This window comes from Sphaeramia orbicularis, chromosome 24, assembly GCF_902148855.1.
Source record: "Sphaeramia orbicularis chromosome 24, fSphaOr1.1, whole genome shotgun sequence".
NCBI lineage: Eukaryota > Metazoa > Chordata > Actinopteri > Kurtiformes > Apogonidae > Sphaeramia > Sphaeramia orbicularis.
Genome location: NC_043979.1, coordinates 18,831,212 through 18,851,345, shown reverse-complemented (window position 1 = coordinate 18,851,345; position 20,134 = coordinate 18,831,212). Strand labels below are relative to the sequence as shown.

The window sequence follows — 20,134 nt, the reverse complement described above, 5'->3', positions numbered from 1 at the left end:
TGTTTTTATGTATCTATTTAGGAAACATTTTACTACTAAGAGAGCTGTGAGGTGGGCTCAATTAAATAAAAATAAAAAACCTATGATGCAAACTAGTGCCATGCTCGGTCTCAGTTCGCTAGGTTTTTCTATAAATAAAGTAAGTAACAGCTTATTAGATCATTCTCACAATATTTTTAAGTATTTGACAAGTGGAAGTTGGAGCCTTAACCCATCTCTTCACCACCAAGCATCAGTGGTTTAATAAAATCTGTGCTTTAATTTTTTTTTGCTTTTTAATGTTGTGGTCCTTTTAGGTAGAGCAGATTTTAGCAACAATACTTTATCTTGCACTGGACCATGCAAAACAAGCTCATCATATTCAGGGAATGAAAATGTTAATCTAGCGGTGAAGTACATTTCAAAATAAAGCAAAATTATTCAAAGAACAATCCATGTAAAGTACTGAAAACTGCACCTAAGTACCATACTTGAGTCACACTCATTGTCACTAGTACAATCATAGAGTATTAAAAGCAAATGACTCCTCGGCTGGAGATCAGGACTCTCATATGACTGGATCTTGAAACACGACTGACATACCGGTTAACGGAGACAACAAGGTGGCTGGGCCTTTGCATTTACACAGAAAGAGCTTTTCTTTGAGTTTCCCTCCAAATAGGGGAAAAGATGGCTAAAGGTGTGTTATTCTGTGTGCGTGAGACAGAATAAAGAGATGGGTAGTGAAGGGAGATAAGGTTCATTAGAGGAGGTGCAGAGGACCAAAGCGTAATCTCCATTTTAACCTTACCTTTATAGGAAGGCCGTAGTCGCTGCTGTGATAAAGGACTAGTGCAGCCCAAGGAATGCGCAGAATACTGATTAGTTCCTTACTATTGTTATCAAGAGATGTCACTTAATGCAGCGATGGTGAATTGTACTCAGCTGCTGTGGCTGAGGACATTTTTCCTCTCTTTCTATCCCTTTCTTGATCTCTCTCAATCGTGTCCATTTTCCGGGTCTATCCATCTCTCTTCATGAGGGGAGAATAGGCGCCTGGGGCCTTTGATGGTGTAAGGGGGCGTTAGTGTTTTGATAAGTATTGATATCAATCTTATAAATCTGAATTTAATGACCCAGTGTGCCTGGACTGTGGACATTTGTCATGAAATCCTCATATGAGAAATAAAGCTAAATAGGATCTGTAAATTCACATTGACTCGTTGGGGCAAGAGCTATCTTGTCTTTGCAGTATAAACTATGGATATGCATCGTGTTATCGACTTTTCATACACTTTGCCAAATGCACAGAACACAACAACACAGAAGAGGGCACTTTTTGGTGTGGGGACTATCAGTTGAGTCAGGGAAGATGAGAAAAGAAAAGTGGTAAAATGTACGAAAAGGGAAAGAAAAAGACAGCAGAGAGTGTCAAAGCCTCAGCATGAGTACTTATATCCTCCTCTGTTTCCCTTTACCACCTCCTACCCCTCCCTTCTTTTCCCTTTTTAGACTGTCTCTCTTGATGGATTGGCCCATCAGTTAGAAATAATTAGGATGAGCTGTAGGCTTGTCTTGCTGAATGCAGTTTCACTGGGGAGCAGGGTCAAGTCTTAAAAGCAGAACTCCTTCACTTTATATTCCTACGAGAGGTTCTGCATGTGCACGTAAAATTGCATCATTCCACTTTATTACTCTGGTACATCTGAACAGGATCATGCAAAGACAAGCTGACAAGTCAAATGGCTGATAATTTCATCTGCTACTTCATAGAGACGTGTTCGTGTACGGCATGTTTTAAGCATTTTGTTCGCCTACATATTCACCAGCCTGGGTCTGAGTAAAGATAATAGTAAGACACTTCCTCTGCACAACATATGCATAACTCCTGTATTGTAGAAATGACACCATTCTGACTTAGGCCCATAGGCATCATTACAAACACACTTTTCTTTCTATTTTTCATTCATCATTCCCACTAGATGATATTACCTGATATGAGGTTAAGCCATTGTCACAGTTATAACTCTCTGAAGTTTATTAAACGCCAACATATTGTTATGATAAATAAGCCAAAGTCTCAAGCATGAGATCTGAGTGAGTTATGTTCTACTGCACTGAGGTGAAAGCAGACGATGAAAGTGACATAAAAGGTATGTGTTGGTTGAATCAGGTGTGCAGTAACAGGTAAAACATAATAGGTTGATTTTGTTGTATTTAGGTTGTTTCATTTAGAGCAGAAAAGCCAAAGTACATATATCATTTCTAATAGGATGGGTGTTGGGTGAAAAACATCCAGTTGAGTATATAAAATATAGATCCACACATCAAATAGCTCCTGTTTTTCAGTCACTGTGCATTGTTATAAGCATAGCGCTCTTCCTTAGACTTCTGATGAATGCAGAGTCGCAAGCATAAACACCCACAATCCATCTTACAGAAATACTGGCATTATTCAGATACAACCCCAGTCCAAAAAAAAAGTTGGGACACTAAGTAAAATGTAAATAAAAACATAATGCTACAAGTGGTGCCAGGCACAACAAACCCCACCCCTCGCACATATTGTACCTGATTTTGGCATTGATCCAACTGATGTCATCATATCTATGTGTGTGCTTTCAGCATATCAATTGCCTCTATATATGGGCAAAGTTTTAAGTAAATTGAAACAAAATTGATGTTTTTATAGACATGTGAAATTTCGCCCCTTTGTAAGTAAATATGAGAAGAAAAAATTAATTAAAAATTTGAACTTTGACCTACTTTTCCCAAAATGTAATCACATCTATTCTAGGTCACTGGTAATCTATAAACCCAAATTGGTATGAATTCAACCAAAAGTTTTCCTGCTACAGACATTTGAAATTTCACCCATTATAAGTAAAGGGGAAAAAAAAGTTTTTAAAATTCATAAAAAATACGAAATTTTACCTACTTTTCCCAAAATGTAATCAGATCTATTCTGGGTCACTGGCAATCTATAAACCCGATTTGGTATGAATTCAACCAATAGTTTTGCTGCTAGCGTGTGAACAACAAAGAAACAAACCAAACCAAAAACAATACCCCTTGCCTCCCCTTTGGGGTCGGGGTAATACTTTCCAAATCTTATAAACCTTCAACAGAACATAGAACAATAAAATATATCAAATGTTAAAAACTTGAAAAAGTGTAATTTTAGGGAAAAGAATGGTAACTTTGAATTTGAAGGGAGCACGACATCTCCAAAAATATTAAGACACTGTTGGACACCACTGTATAGGAACAATCTTCTTTTGGGGGTTTTGGGAGAGGAATATTGTCCCATTTTTGTCTGCTATATGATTTTAGTTGGTCAGCAGTCCTGGGCTCTCTATGTTGTATTTTTTGTTTCATGATGTGTCTAATGGTTTCAGATGGTGAAAGGTCTGGACTTCATGCAAGCAAGTTCAGCGCCCAGACTCTTCTACTACAAAACCATCCAGTTATAACAAATGTAGTATGAGTTTAACATTGTCTTGCTGAATATGTACATGTATACATGTACTGTAAGGCATTCCCTGAAAAAGACATCATCTGGGAGGGAGCATATATGTATTATATGTATTTCCAGATGTACAAGCTGCCCATTCCATAGGCTTTAATGCACCCCCATACCCAGTACATACCACATACTCATACTGTCACAGATGGAGGCGTTTGAACTAATGGTCCAGCTCCTCTTTAATTTGGAAGGTGAAGCGTCCGTGGTTCCCAAAAACCATATTACAAGTTGTTTGACCACAGAGCAGTTTCCCACTTCGCCTCAGTCCATTTTAAATGAGCTTGGGTTCAGAAAATACAGCAGGATTTCAGGTTCATCTTCACACATGGCTTCTTCTTTGCATGATAGAGCTTTAACCTATATTTGTGGACACCACGGCAAATAGTGTGTTCACAGACGATTTCTGGAAGTGTTCCTGAGTCCATTACAGAATCATGCCTGGTTTTAATGCAGTGCTGCCTGAGGCACAGTCATCCAATATTTATTTTAAGCCGAGAGTTCTCCAGACTCTCCAGTTCTTTTGTTTATGTATAAGTTTTTGAAATTTTACATTGAGAAATATTATTCTGGAGTTCTTCATTCTGTCTTTCTGAGATACTTTGCATCTCTAAGATGCTCTTTTTATAATCACTCATGTTACTGATCTCTCGTCAGTTAACCACATTAGTTACAAAATGTTCCTCCAGCTGTTTCTTTTTAGAATCACTTACTTTTCCAGCCTTTTTGTTGCCCTCATATCATCTTTTTGGAGACATGTTACTGCTATTAAATTCCAAATGAACTTTTCCTTAAAATGATGCATATTCTCAGTATAAACATTTCATACATGCTTTCTACCTCTCTGTGAAATATATGCTTATGAGATTTGCAAATGATTTTGTTTTTATTTACAGATTACATCATATGCCAACATTTTTAGAATCGAGGTTGTCGTGATAAAAAGACGTAACATACATATACAGTTTATATACGATACTGTATATCTAGGCCAGTAGTCCACTCTTGTTCTTGAGTATTATTAGACCGCAAATAACTATTATCATTTTCTATTACTGCTAACTGTCACCATGGCAACAAAGGTTGTGCAATTTGTGAGTTTGTTAGCTGGTTAGTTTATTTTTACCTTCACCAGTGAGGTCATGCAGTCATTCCTGTATGTCTGTTGTAGTAGAATAATCCTACTGATGGATAAACAGACAAATGGAAATATTCAGACAACCTCTCTGGTGGAGGTGAACACATATAAAAGTTGAATAAGGAGTAAGATAACATATAATGGAAACTCTTACCTCATAAAGAGTTCAGGTTTCTAGCCTTCCTATATTCATTTTTTTGGACTGGAGGTTTCTATGTGAGCAAAACATAAAGCATAATAGCCTTTGTGTATTGAACAGATGTTGGGAAGGGAATTAGGTATAATGCAAGAGGTAGTAGATATTAGCTGTAAATTTAAGAAAATCTAGTTTTTCGTTTCCCAGCAGCTGTGAATGAAGATATTGATGATCCAGAGTTTAAAATGCACTGTAAGTGGCTGTGCCAGAATAAACAGAATAGACGATGCTAGACAGTCCTGCCCATTCCTAATGGATGCTATCTCCACCTGCCTGGGCTGTTATAGTAGCCATCCTGGGACACCACGACCTGCCTACTGTATCTATTGTCTGCAGCCTCCCTCTCTGTCCTTTACACTGATGAGACCTGAACCCCAGTGGACCATCTAACGCTTCCAGATAATGGCTTTTTTTCCCCTTTCTTTTCTGGTCAAGGTAGTGTCTAGGCTTCTGCTAATACCAGTAAACAATACTATATTATCATCATCATCTGCAACAACAACATCATCATCATCATCATCATCATCTGTGCCATTTCTCTCTTTTCCTCTAGTGTTTATTCATCTGGTATAAATAAAACTGGACAGGAGAGTATAACTGCTTAATATTGCTCTCTGTTGTAACTTGTATGAGTAAATTATTCTCTGAGATTTCAAGTTTAGGCTGACTTTACCCAAGTGTCTCTTACAGACAGTCAGTGGTCACTGCCTCACCTGTCTGAGTAAAATAAGCAGAAACTCATACAGACACAGGGGCTGTAGTTCATTCACAGTCCTGATTTATTATTCAAACATGACCTTTCTCCCTCCTCCTCTTCTTTAAAAGTGGCACCTTCATGAATTTTGTCAGACAGACAGGTCAGTTGGCACCTTCAAAAAGGCAAGGTGCCACAGACAATCCAGCACTGGCACTTTTCTCCCCTCCATTATTGAGATGGATGGGATCCTCAGAGCAAAGCACAAGAGCAGTGGGAGGGCTGTACTTGCTTTTGTGCTTTTGGTGGCTTTTTGACCAAAACACAAAGGAATAACAGAGAGGGACAACATTCAGGAATGAGTGTTTTTCATGATTTAATGTGTGCATGTCAGTGCCTCTGTGTTTGCTGAGCCTTTCATGTTCATTGCATGGTGCCCTGTCTGTGTCAGGCTTCACACACTGATCAAACTCTGAGTGGCTCAGCTGGCAGCAGAGGACAGAGCAGAAAAGCTGCACACACACAAAAAAAATACCGGTCACCTCTTTTATGGCTGTTGTGCTTTAATGTCCTGTTGTTTTGCACCTGGTGTGGCGTTCCCTGAGCATACACAGGATTTAACTCATTGCACTTCATCCCTCAAATGCCCTGTCTCTGACAGTTTGTCTCGTGTTATTCCAAAGTGCATTCAAGCACATGCATGTAAGTAGGCAAAAAAAAAGGGGGGTGGGGGCATTCCAAGGCCTAGACTACTGGTAAAGTACAATTTTATTTGGAAACAACATAATAGGTTTGGAATTCTCGTGACTTTCCAGTTATGCTTCAACATAACAGGAGAGATTGCGCCTTTGGAAATGCTCTATAGAAGGTATTTCATAAATACTAAGTATAAGAAACAGGTTCTGATATGAATTAAGCCTTCTTCTCTTCCCACTCATGATGTATTTCACATGGCAGCCACTGTGAAACCGGCTTCATTCTGGGGATAGAACTGAAGGGAGGAAGATGGAATTCCATCTACTGAACGCAAACCCATTTTCAATTACACAAAAATCCCTCCAAGTGTGTGTTAGCACTCACGCACATGTATGCCTGTGCGTGTTTGTGTTCTTGTAAAAGAAAGGGATTGCTCTAAAATGCAATCCAATCTTTGAACAAATAGAAAAAAAGTTGCTACATCCCCAAGTTTGAAAACACATTTTGCTTAGTGTAAGTAGAGCAAAATTGCTTGGTGTTTTACTTGACATCCTGATAAGGCAAGGTATGCCATCCTGTTTTTATAACAGAGAAAAACTATTTTGCTCAAACGTTATCTGAAAGTTTGGATGTTTTATGAGAGCAACGGCAGGTTAGTGCCAGGCCACGTAGGGTATCCTGGCATGGATTTAATGGAGGCTGTTACAGGCAGTGAATCATTTTAGTACACACCCCACTAGATTACACTGGTTATGTCAACGTGCCAATGCCAATATGTAAAAGGCAGTCTGTGTCATCATGAATCATTTTCAACCCATAAAACATTGCTGTTTACATCAAGTAAAGCCCACTATACAGCACTTGTAAATGGACACTCATAGCACTTTACCACCAACATGAACCTGGAGCTAGTTCAGGACTGGTGTTAGTGGAAGTTTAAGTTCACTTTTACAGCTTTTATACAACTGCACAGATATCAAACAAATATGTGATAATTCATTCATTGATTTTCTGAACCCACTTTATCCTCACTAGGGTCACGGGGGTTGCTGGAGCCTATGGGCAAAGGCGGGGTACTCCTTAGATATGTCGCCAGTTCATCGCAGGGCTGACATATAGAGACAAACAATCACTCTCACATTCACACCTACCAACCGATTAAACTATCAGTGCATGTCTTTAGATGGTAATATAAATTAAATATAAATTAAATAATAAATATAAATTCATATAGTACTAAGTAATATTCAACTCTGTGCAAAAGCCTTAGGCCACCTTTAGCTTTGTTGTTCCTGCAGGGTTGTCTATATATATATATATATATATATATGTGTGTGTGTGTGTGTTTATTTATTTATTTATATTTATATATAAAATTTATACCATGCTCTCTATCAGTCTGAACATACAGGAAATATGTGCATAAGTATCTGCATAATGCACACACACACACACACACACACACACACAACTCAGTACTTAATGAGGTCTACAGGCAAAAGTCAGTTTAGTGTTACCTTAGTTCACATGGCAAAATCAGTCAAACAGTAAGAAACTTTGACTTGTACTTACTGAAACTTGATGTAAAACAGTTGAAGACTGGTGCAGTAAATCACTTAAATCATTATCCTTATAACAATAATAATAATAATAATAATAATAACAAATTGCATTTATAAAGCACTTTCCATTCGGTGGAATCTCAAAGTGCTACAGAGAGAAGACAGTCCAGTAAAACAAAATATATCAAGAACAAAAGACTAAACAAATAAAACAAGGCATTATGGTGGGCAATAAACAGCCTGTCTAAACAGGAATGTCACTAGTCTCTTTTTGAGTCCAGTGACTGTGGAGCTCTGAAGTGGTCAGGAAGGGAGTTCCAGATATGGGGGGCATCTCATCCCCTAAATATCAATGAAATTCACAATGCAAATGAACTTGAACTTGTCTGTACAAACTAGATCCAGGCATATCACATGCAAAGGAATTTTACAGTAGTAAACATTTTTTAAAAACGTATCTTCAGTCCATTCCAGTAGTATCTAAATCCAGTGACAGAAATGTAAACAATTTGTATCCTAATGATGGGCTAAGAGTAATCTAGATAAAGATACTGTATATACAGCTAGTATATATAATAATGGATGGCTTGGAGAAGCTGTAGCTGGGCAGTTTTGTTGCAATGAACCGATACATTAACTTCCAGCTCTTGGCAATATATGCTCCTTAGTAGGGCCAGGTAAACAACAAAAAGAAAATTATTCCACACTTCACCACTTTTTGTGGATGTGTTCCAAAATTCCAGTAGTTTGACCCATGTCCTATCCCACCTAGTCATATGAAAATCATGCAGCAGTATTTGTGTCATCCTACTGATGGACAGATGGTATAACAGGAGTGATGACATGATCTCTTTGGCAGGTATAATGATCACAAATATAAATCATAAGAATTCAAATCCATAGAATGACTCAAACTGATAAATGTACTCAAATGTACTCACTCCCAGTCTGTGTCATGAAATTAAAAATATTATCAACATGTTACATTTAAATCAAATTAATCTGTGAAATCAGCTCATTATGCAGCTCAAACAGTTTTGACATATGCCTCTGGTCCTGATTCAAAACCCTTCTGCAATCGACATTCTCCACGATATCTCCATCTATCGACTATCTCTGTCGAGGTTGTCCACAGAGAATTTCATGAGCTAGAAGCATGCAACACCGGAGAACCAACGTATGTACCTCATCCCAAGGTTGGTAAACACAAATCAAAGGATGGATCCTTGGGGTATGGGCAGGGAGAGTGGATGATGTGTGTCTGGATGAGACAGAGCCTTGATCTTGACCAGTTCAGTAGGACCTACTGGACAGAAAGGGGAAGAGAACTGCCTTAGTTGAGGATACATACATTCTTGTGTGTAACTACTGACAGTGTATCTTCATTGGTGCATGTTTGTGTGATTCTACATTTTAGTGCTGGTATTCTAGTGGTGAATATGTTTGTTACTCACCAGTTTATACAATATGTACAGACTGAATTGGCAGTCTGGGCAATAACAGTACAGTACAGTACAGTACAAGTGGTATAATAGCAGGAGAGGAGAGGTCAAGGGTAAGCTTCCTCTTCAAATAGATTTATTTGTATTATATATGATGAACTATGGCGGTGTTGTCTCTAGTACGCAGGGTTATGGATGAAGTAACCATGTTGTATTTTTCAATGTTTACTCGCATGGCTGTAGTCTGGAGTCTCATTATTTAAATGCGAACAGGCAGTCTGACAATAATGTGAGGAGACAGGAGTTTTGGGAGCATGTGGCTTCGAAGTCTGTCCCTTTAAGCCCTGTGAGTTATTATACTGGGACCAGTTCCAATTGAAACTTCAAATCCATCTTTTCTCTTTGGTTTCTAATTAGGAGTTAACAGATGATGCATCGTAGAGACAGAAGGGAGAGTGCACATCGTTGTGTACAGCAAAGCCTCCGGTGACTGATATCAACCCTTATGCCACCCAGTTCTTGTCATTTTGAGATTTTTCAGGTGAGTGATTTCTCTTTTTCTTTGCAAGCCTCAGATCAGGGTTGGGCTGATCTCAGTTAAACTCTTAATAAGCCCTATTTCACGGCATGCAGCCAAGAGATTAGATCTGACAGGGCAGGCGTGGGCTAGTCCTGAGACTACAGATCTGCAGGCTAAGCTCTGGATTGGAAATGTTCCAAAGCCTGGTGCAGCTTTTGGATGAAGAACGCCTTCCTGCATGAAGATACTGAAAGCATGATTGTGAGAAAATCCACATTTCCTTTTGACCGGCCCACCTGCTCCACCGCTCCTTAATCCGACCTTTGCTCTCTTCCCCAGAGACTTGGTTAAAGGTAGAAGTTTTATGAAACAAGGCAACACTTCCAACTTTCTCGCTGCCAGATGTTGGTGGAGTTTTTAACTGCTGACCTATCCAGCCTTTCACAGAGAACCCTGGAGGTGCCATGCCGACATCATATAAGATGTGAGCTATTAGTTTGAGCTGTAACAGCATATAATTCATCGTCTATGTGAAGCTAAAGATGTGTTCTCACAGCCCAGGGCACAGGCAGGTGAACTGAGCCTGCCATATGGCTTAGGGGAGCTTATTAGGCTCTGAGCAGAAAACACATTATCCACAGTGGACCAAGGCCACCGAGGGATGATTTCCATTATGAGAGCCTTTAATTCCACTTGTATGAGTGGGAAGGGGGAGAGAGAGGAAACTTCGAAGAAGAGCTGCACACTGTCGACTTGGCTTGCTCAGAGGGGATGAACATTAGAATCCCCAACTCTATCTGACTTGCGTTCAAAGACTGCTGTGATTTCTTTAGTTTGCTCCCAGAAAAGGTGACTCCACTGTAGTCACCATACAATAGTCTGACCTCTCTCCTTTCACTTCATTCATTTGTAGCCACACATAGTCTCAGTGGTTTAATATAAGTGCTTGATTGAAAAAATCTTGTTACAAACAGATATGAAAGATGATTAAAGCTAAACCTACTGATCTGGCTTGTCGCTCAGCACTTAGTAAAAATTTGAACATGAACATCATGAAAGTCCCGCCCGCTTCCCCTGCCTGACCTCTGACACTGGTCTATTAGCCAGAGAAGTCTTCTAGCAATGTGTTGAACTAGCTCTGGGAACTGTATGACCAACACAAACGCAACCCTAGAGTTGCATTTTAGAACAGGGTTAATGACAACTTCACAATAAACACTGAGGCTGCTGCAAGCACTGACGCTAACACTAACACCAATAACACTGTCCATAACGGTTCAGCTAAATCTAAAGCGATTGCTAATGCTATACGCTTGGTTTGTTTACACTAACAGTGAAGTTAACGCTGACGCTAACGCTAATCTTCATTGCACAAATAACATAACATTACAGAACTATAGTAACTGATAGCATCTGGATGCTGCGTTGTCACATGTAATATTGTGTTCTATGATTAGCCAAACTGAAAGTACCTGCCCAACAAAAACTCTGCGACCATCTCATCGCTTTTCAGCTCCAGATGAAGCTGTTTCAGCCTCTGCCATCACTCGAAGGCAGACCCGACGTATATACACGTCTTGCCTTTTGCCGCATCAAGAATTCTCTTTAGGGCAGCTTTTTCTGCTCCAGTCTTTTTGTGCATGTTATTCTCTGTGTGAGCAGCTGGGGGTGGAAGTGACTGGTTGCCTTGTTCAGTCATTGAAAGTTCTTTGCTGTTCCTTGATATCTTTCAAGGACCGCTCAGCCACTCTGCCACAGAGGCACGCAACTCGCAAGCGGTGACAGCGGTAGGCAACTGATGTGGGACGCAGAAACGGATGACAGACAAGAAGCTCGGCCAATCCTTGTATTCGGACTGAATAAAATGAGTGGTCAGACTTGTCCGAAATATATGAGAATTAAACATTTTTGAGTTTCAAAACCTGGTACATTTCTTTTACATTTTAGTTCACCACACGTGTATTAGGGAACATTTTAAGATTACAAAAGAAAAGTGTAAAAATGCCAGATCGTACAGTATAGCTTTAGTGAGTAAGCTCAGATACAAATGAACAGGTCGGAAAGGCATTGATAGACCTAAGTGTGGTATTAACTTTAATGTTGATTACTAAGCCATGGGCATTGTGACCTTAGTCCGCAGCCACAAGAGTCATATTTTAGAGCTTCTTCCTAAAAAATAGCATTTTCTTCAAAGGAGCAAATATTTCTCTAAGAAAGTGTTTCATTACAAAGAAGTACAGCAGTGAAAATGCTCTTTTCTGCTTACCCATATGTGAGAAATATTTCTACACTGGGCATTTTGACAACAAAAACATAAATTAACACCATCCACCCGGGCAGTGAATTGTTGATACTAGCAAAACAGTAATATTGCTGGAATTTGTTTTTTCTCTGAAATTGTGCATCCTTTCTTTACATTGCATGTTATGTTTGTTATTGTTACGCTCTTCAACAGGATGAGTCATGGCCATTTTCCCTCCTGTCAAGCCTTATTGTAAACCTCATATATTGAAAATATCAGTCTTTTTTATAAATGTGGAATCAAACCTGCTTCAGCCATATCAGTAATGGGTACATACTACCCCCTTGAGGTTATTCATGGTAACTGTACTCATAGCTAAATAATAGTCTTCCTCTTGAACAGATATGTCTGGACACCCATTAAAACACAAAAGAATGATTGTAACACCCCATTTAAGGAGTGTCTTTTAACTCAAACTTATCTTTTAAAGGCAAGGAAGTCTGTATTCAATCTGTGACAGGAAATATTTTGCCTGCAACACATGAAACATCTCAGGAATCCATGAAAGCATTTTCTTTGTTGCAATTTTAAGGAAATTTTGTCAAATATAATATGATCTGACACAGCATTATATAACATTGCATGAATATAGCACTGTAGTGTGTACATACTGCACTGACTACAAGCTTTTATTGTATATGGGCTTAAATTGCCGAAGAACATCTATTAATAATTAAACACCCCCATCACAATGTTAGAGATAGGCAATTCACAGCTCTTTAATACAGATTAAACTCTGTGTGGGACTAGTTATTTGGCTGTTGTGATGGACGGAGAAAATGGAGAAAGAACAAATTGATGAATAAACTCTACATATGAGGCCATGTTTGTGTACATGTTTGTGGAGATTAAATGGATTTTGTGTTGAAAATAACTATAATGTTGCTTTAAAAGATATTAGTATCAACTAAAATGTATAGAATGTGGATTTTGATAGATAAGGCACCATCTGCTACACATAGCAGGTAAAGCAGGTGCCACTATTAATCCATAAAGACCCAGTGCTACTCAGGTGGCAGTTCCCAAATAGATTTTTCTCCATATTTAACATTTCTTAAGTAATTTATAACCATTTATTGCAATATTTTCTTCTTTATTTGGTGTTTTTTTTTTTCAATGAAAATCAGGTATTTTCCTGTATTTTATTTAATAATTATGTAGATGTTCATAAAAGCTCAGATCAAAGTTGAGGGTTATTATTTCAGAAACAGAAAACTGAAAAAAGTGACTCAGCAAATCTGTCATTAACTGAACATAAACCAAGTGTTTCCATCCACTGTCATTGATCCAACTCCATGGGTTTTACTGGGGAATCAATGCTGTAGAAGATGACTGTTTCCACGGTAACTATAGAGAGCCTCTGAACTACCAAATGGGTCTTATCTGGTGACCATGAAAAAATGATGAACTGTATTTTACACCAATTATTTACATGTATTGATAGGATTAGTGGATCAACAGGTATTAAACAGTTTAGATCAGTGGATGGTTTTGGGTGATGGTGGATGTTTGGGTCTTTATGAGTTAACATGCAACTTTATTAAAAAAACAGTCTGTGCTGGGTGTTATTAACTGCATCTGTGCTTTTTCTAATATGGTGTCAACACATCTGCTCGGAAACCATTTATAGGAAATACAGATGAGACTCCTTTCTAGTCAAACTTGTGTTGTTTCTGTCTACACACACATGCCTAAGGGTAACCTATTTATTACTATATGTAGAGAGGTAACTGCCAAATGCTAAATTAAAAGGCTGGCAGCTACTATGTGCTTGGATTCCGTCTAACTAAAGCACACTTCAATAAATATTACTTGAGGATTATATTGTTTGCAATCTTTGTGCCAAGAGGCGCATTTCAGAAAATGTGCGCTAGTTGTTTGTGTAACCTCTAGATGTGAGGAGCTCTCAGGTGCTGCATCAAATTAAATTCACCCCACTCTGATAGGTGAGCTCATTTAAGCTCCCCGGCTTTGCATTTCCCCAGACATACTTCACCGTGATACACCAGACGTGATCCTGAAACTTTCAATGATGCAAGTTTGATCCAGACACGGAGACACAAGCATCTCAAACAGAAGCAAATCTAATACTGGCAGCACAGGAATGAAAGAGAGACAGGGGGAAAATATGGCAGAGGTTTACAGCAGGCCCATCAGCTAGTCGAATTTAAGTATAATCAGGGTGTATTACACAATATAACCTACATTATATCCCTATATCTAAAGAAGTTGAGGCCCATTTTAACAGAAGTTTTTAGGTATTGACTGCTGCAATGTTGCCTCATAAAGCAGCACTGGAAATTCTTCCAAGCCATCTCACCTATGTAGTTGGGCTGTGCAGCTACAGTATCTCTCATTCAAATGCAATGAATGAGATTAAATGAGACCTCAGAGATTTCTTCTAAAGAGATAATTAGCCCTCTCACCCAGTGTCACTGTTGTTGCCTAGTAACCAGCCAGGGTAAAAACTGTGTCTGACCCTTTTCTACTGCTAGATAGTGATGGTAAATCATCATCAACTCAGTGCTTCTCAAGGTTATTGATAAATGGAAGCAAATAACACCTGTGAGAGATATATTTATGCAGGCCTTTTTATGCTAGATCTTTTATCACTCTAGCAGGGAACCAAGATTTCCACTCAAATAGCAGGGTTCAACCATAAACAGTAGGTGACGCAACACAAAGAGGAGAAAAAAACAGCAGCAAGCTATAAGCTGACAGAATATATGAGGCTCTCAACATGAAAACCAACCTACTGTACAAAGAACATCTCATGTAGATGATGGCCATATGGCTTGTCAGCTCTTGTTTTCTGTAAGAAGAAAGAAAGACAGGACATTACAGAAAAGACCAAGGTACAGTATTACATAGGTTTGTTGGCTATATCCCTGCATGTCACTTATAATGATAAATAAAGCAATTATCAAAATCTTTCAATAATAGGTTCCCTTTATATAATGAGTATTCATAGCCTAATAAACAGAACATTCCAGACATGATGTTGGGTGAAAGGTTTGATAATGTTGCTCTAAAAAGTGCAGGAATGTGTTTGGAAAATTAAGATGTGCTTATGCTGAACTATCTCCTGTTTAAGTACTCTAATCTTGAGCTATACTTCAATGTTTGTACAAAGTTTGTTTTTGTGATACATGTGCATGTTCCTATTGCATATGCACAACAAACTAGGTAAATTTACTGTATGGAGATTTAGTTTGACCAAACAAATACACAGATCTTGGCACAAAAAGCCTTATTGTCAAACTCTAACCTTTTAGGTAATGAAAATAAATTCTGAATAAAACACATATATTGTTGTGTAATGTTCCACATTACTAGTTTCTGTTCACAACAGGTTTGAAGCATATGCTATATCATCATATACATACATTAACCCTTTAGGCACCTGTGTTTTGTTTTTGTTTTTTGTTGTTTTTTTAATATTCAATTTTGATCTCAACATTTCAACAAGCTTCATTCAGTTATGTTGCTTGTCGCAATATTGTGGCTTTGGCGTGTAAAGGGTTAAATATCCTATTGACCAGGACTGAGTACGCTGATGTATATGAACCAGTTTAATGGCTCAGCATTGATACATCTCAATATATAAGGTATTTCCACTCTGTAAGGATTGTTTAGAAACAAAACAGTCACCTAGAGTATTAACTATCAGCACTTGACCTAAACCCTATTGAACTGCACTGGGATGAACTGGATCGTAAGGTCAGACAGAAACATCCAATTAGACAAGAACACCTTCTGCAAGTTTTACATGAGGCATGGCGATGTATTTCATCTGAGTGTTTAGAGAACCTAACTGTCTGGATTCTAGTTGGAGTGTGTTAAAATGATGTCTGCTAACAGAGAACTGTTTATTAGGTTTTTCTACCAATATCTGTGCATGTTCATATTTATTTGGTCAAAATAGGTCTTCACATCATTTAATTATCCAGTCTGAGGTTTATAAACAATAGGAACATGAACGTGTCTTCCAAAAATGACAAGACCAAACTGATTGACAGGCACAGGAAAACTCACTGTGTAGACTAATGTAGGAAATACACATTAAAATGAGAATTTTTTGTTGAACAATATGTAACAATTTACGCTGTGCTAACATACATATTTATAGTTATATTTTGGTTGGTAAAATTATTTAAATACAGGTTTTCTTTAATATTTCTAATGAAGCCCCTCTTTATCCACTAGATGGCAGGAAACACATTTTAGTCCAACCTTTCTACCTTTATTGTTGAGTATTTAATTGTAACAGCAGGCTTACGTTGTTAAATATAATATGCTTTGAAATAGACTGTAATGTAAATAAAACGATGTCTGATTTCTCCTTCTTGTGGTTATTATTTTAAGTTACAGGCTCCCTATTTTCTCTGAAACGGTTAATAAATAAACATACGTATTTGCAGTCCATATGAAAAATTTAAATTGTACATTAAAAATTAGTTATTAATTGACATAAGACAGTTTTGCAGTTTTCATTAGTCGCCGCTGAGGTCAAAGTTCATCAGTTCGCCTTTCAAAATGGCGGCTGAGCCAGCACGGGAGTGGAGCGATGAGCAGCTCAAAAGTGATGATTTGCCCAAAAAAGACATTATAAAGTTCATCCAGGACAATGCAGCCCACTCGGTATGTTTCACAGATAAGAGTCTCCGTGACGTGACTTTCAGTGAATGCGGGTTAAAGTGTCGGTGCTGACTTTGAGCAGCTGCAGTATGCATGGCATCAGGGTTAGCTAAGGGGAGCCTCGTTATCCATACGTTTCAATGGGAGGCTGTTGTGTTTGTTCTGTATGGGCATTTAGCTTCTGGAAAAGATAGCTGCAGGATTCAGTTACAGCCCACACCTCATGTTTATATGTCCTTGAGTAGGTGCTTGCTATATGTTGTCTTTCTTCTGTGTAATTTCCATGTAAATGTTTCTTTCAGTTTCTTAATGAGCACAAGCTGTTGGGGAACATAAAAAATGTAGCCAAAACAGCAAAGAAAGAACAACTCATCACTGCCTACAATCAGCTCTTTGAGAGCAAGGTAAGTGACTTTAAGTGAGTTCTAATATTGCACTGTTTTGGTTGGTTCCAAACGATTAAAACTGTAATGCTCCATGTTGTCTGTGTGTAATTTGCAGAGGTTTAAAGGCACAGATCCAGTTGAAGAAGTGACCGAGCAAGTTAAAGCTGTGAAAGTTGAGGAGAAACCCAAAGAAGTCAAAACAGAGGTTGTGGATGAGGTATGGGTCCAGAATGTTGAATATACATTTGAATAATATTTTTGCACTTCTATAAATATTAATGTTCTTCAGACGCTCATGCATGACTTTGTCCCAGGGTCCACCGAAGTTCACCAAGTCGGTGTTAAAGAAAGGTGACAAGACAAACTTTCCAAAGAAAGGGGACACTGTGAGCTGCTGGTACACTGGCACTTTGGAGGATGGAACTGTCTTTGACACCAATATTCCCGCAGGTATGGAAGAATCCTACTATTGTCTGTCTGTCATATATAGAAGACATTCTTTAGCCAACTTGAAGGAACATTTGGATATTACTGATCATTTCCTAATATAATAGTATTTCAGCCAAAATATCACTTTTCTGCCACGTACCTGTACAGGCAGTGATATTTCTTTATTATTTCTTTATTGCATTATTAACCCCACACTGTTTGATTTTCTTTTGCAGCTGCCAGAAAGAAGAAGCAGGCTAAACCACTGAGCTTCAAAGTTGGCATGGGCAAAGTCATCAGAGGAGTAAGTAACTGTTCTGCTTTCATATCCCAGTTTAGAACAACTCATTCGCTCTCTTCACATCTTAGTTGTTTTTCAACCTTGGGGTGCCCTGGAATTCAAATAGGGTTGCCTTAAATTTCTAGTAATTGATAAAAATTAAAAAAAATTACTAATAAAAAAATATTTTTTAATGATTCAGTATGTATTTTGTTATAATTAAAACACCACACACTTTTCCTAACAAAATCAAGTTTAAATGAAATGCAGAATATAATATCTAAGAGGGCTTGTCTTGATTGACCTGATCATGTGACCGCATGCGTTACTACACTTCAACCTGCCCAGACACATTCGCAGTCAGAAAATCAGACCTAACAGAGAATGGAAAGATTTCTTCTCCCCTCCTGGCCCCGCTACAACATCTCCAAGAGAAACTGAAAAGCAGACACCAAAAAGGTGCATTATATACATTATATAGCTTAAATGTCATCTAAAATTAACGTTTATTTGCAACATAGTATAGCAAACCAGTAGATGATCAAAAACAAATTAATTTTAGCAAATAAATGTCTCCATTTTGAATATCTGGGGTCACCAGAAATTTGTGACGTTAAAATGGGGTCACGAGCCAAAAAAGGTTGGAAACCACTGTCTCAAATCTCTTTCACCCAAGTTGCATTAAACAAAATAAATCAAACCTCAGCCTAAACGCTGTAATTATTAGGACTATATGTATTATTTTCCATTTTTGATTAATCTGTTTATTTTCTAGATAAATCTGTCGAATGATAAAATGTTTCCTAAAGCCCAAGATCCCGTTGTTACATCTCTTGTTTGGTCTACAATGTAAATCCAGCCACAATGGAGAGAAGAAACTAGGAAATGTCCACATCTAATATGCAGGGTGTTTTTTTAAAGGATCACACAAACTAATTATCAAAATAGTTAGTTTTCTTGCTCCATTACAGCTCCTTTGGTTCTAATTAAATATTGGGAAAATATGATGTGTGGAACAGCTGCAACGTCTGTTATTCTGTTACAGTGCATTTTACAATCTGTCACATGAGCAGAAAACTGTTATTGTAAACTGAAAATAAACTTGTACCTCTCAGCCTTATAGAATGTGTTAATTAGGCTGTGCAGGGATGCCACTTCTTAATTAATTAAAACCACATCAGGGTTTAATGATGCATTTGATTGTTTTGAACAACCAAAACCACTTGAGTAGGTAATGCTTACATTTTTAGTCCTGCTAGTGCTGGTGTTTGTATGTCCCAGCTATGTTTCATGCCTCTGTTATATATCATGGACACATCCACAGAAAAGACTTTAGCAGAAGATGTACCCATGTTTCCTCACTCATAGCTCATCCAGCAAGTTCCCTGGATCCATGGTGCATTTTAGGAATTGAGACATCATTAAAGAGGTTGATTTCCAAGCCTTAAGCAGGATGATCGAGGAGGCAAAAAATGTGCAGATGAGAAGTGCCTCATATGTTATTCCTTATACATTATGTCATCACTGGTCATCTCTTTAATTTCAGTGGGACGAGGCCCTTTTAACGATGAGCAAGGGTGAAACTGCCCGTGTGGAAATCGAACCAGAGTGGGCCTATGGAAAGAAAGGTCTGCCTGACTCCAAGTATCCTTTTTTTTTTTGGTCCAATAACTGTTTTTACATGTAAAATATGGTGGTAATCAGTTGATCTCTGTAGATAATTTTTCAAACTTTATTTGCGTGATATGTCAGATCAGAATCAAGTTCCTCTTCTATCTCGCTTCGTTTTCCTTAACTCTGCATCTTCCAGAATCCCTCCAAATGCAAAGCTCATTTTTGAGATTGAGCTGGTATCTACGGATTAGTTTACAAAAGCTTGCCAGCATGCGCTGCTTTACTAGAATGGATGAAAATGATTTGACACTATTGAGGCTAAAACATCTCGGGTATCTGGTTTCCAAAGTTTTCAGATTTGTCATTTTGTTACATATGACAGGTTGGCTTAAGATAAACACAAGTTACAAGAACATTTTAAGTTTAGGCCAAAATGTTATGGCTTGTCAATAATGTATATATGAAATAAGAATCCTGCCTTGTTTTTTGCATGCAAACTGTAAATGAATAAAACTGCTTGACAGTACAAGTTTGACTCTTCATTTTTCCTGTAGTGTGAGAGTCCTGGTTCCGGTCTGCCAGTAGTTAGGTTACATAATGAAATGCTAACACCAACACTAGGATGGAATTGGCTGTGAATAATAGGACTAAGATTACCCACCACTTATCCAAATGGTTGATGGCAAGTCTGACTGGTATGAGTAACTGGTCTTGTCCTGTTAACTGTACCTGAAA

General features: G+C 38.1%; 1 protein-coding gene across 1 annotated transcript; it reads left to right on the top strand.

Moving 5' to 3' along the window:
* Positions 1–16,573: 16,573 nt before the first annotated feature.
* fkbp3 (FKBP prolyl isomerase 3) lies at positions 16,574–19,923 on the top strand. The gene is made up of 7 exons (XM_030128908.1): positions 16,574–16,693; positions 16,993–17,094; positions 17,192–17,293; positions 17,391–17,526; positions 17,742–17,809; positions 19,332–19,429; positions 19,596–19,923. Exons 1-7 carry the CDS (start codon positions 16,589–16,591, stop codon positions 19,648–19,650), a joined length of 666 nt encoding a protein of 221 aa, XP_029984768.1. The 5' UTR covers positions 16,574–16,588; the 3' UTR covers positions 19,651–19,923.
* The last annotated feature ends 211 nt before the right edge of the window (positions 19,924–20,134 follow it).

Coding starts and splice junctions, on each gene's coding strand:
- fkbp3 (XM_030128908.1), top strand. CDS start 16,589: ATGGCGGCTGAGCCAGCACGGGAGTGGAGCGATGAGCAGCTCAAAAGT. Junction 17,095..17,191: donor ATCAGCTCTTTGAGAGCAAG/GTAAGTGACTTT, acceptor TGTAATTTGCAG/AGGTTTAAAGGCACAGATCC. Junction 17,294..17,390: donor AAACAGAGGTTGTGGATGAG/GTATGGGTCCAG, acceptor ACTTTGTCCCAG/GGTCCACCGAAGTTCACCAA.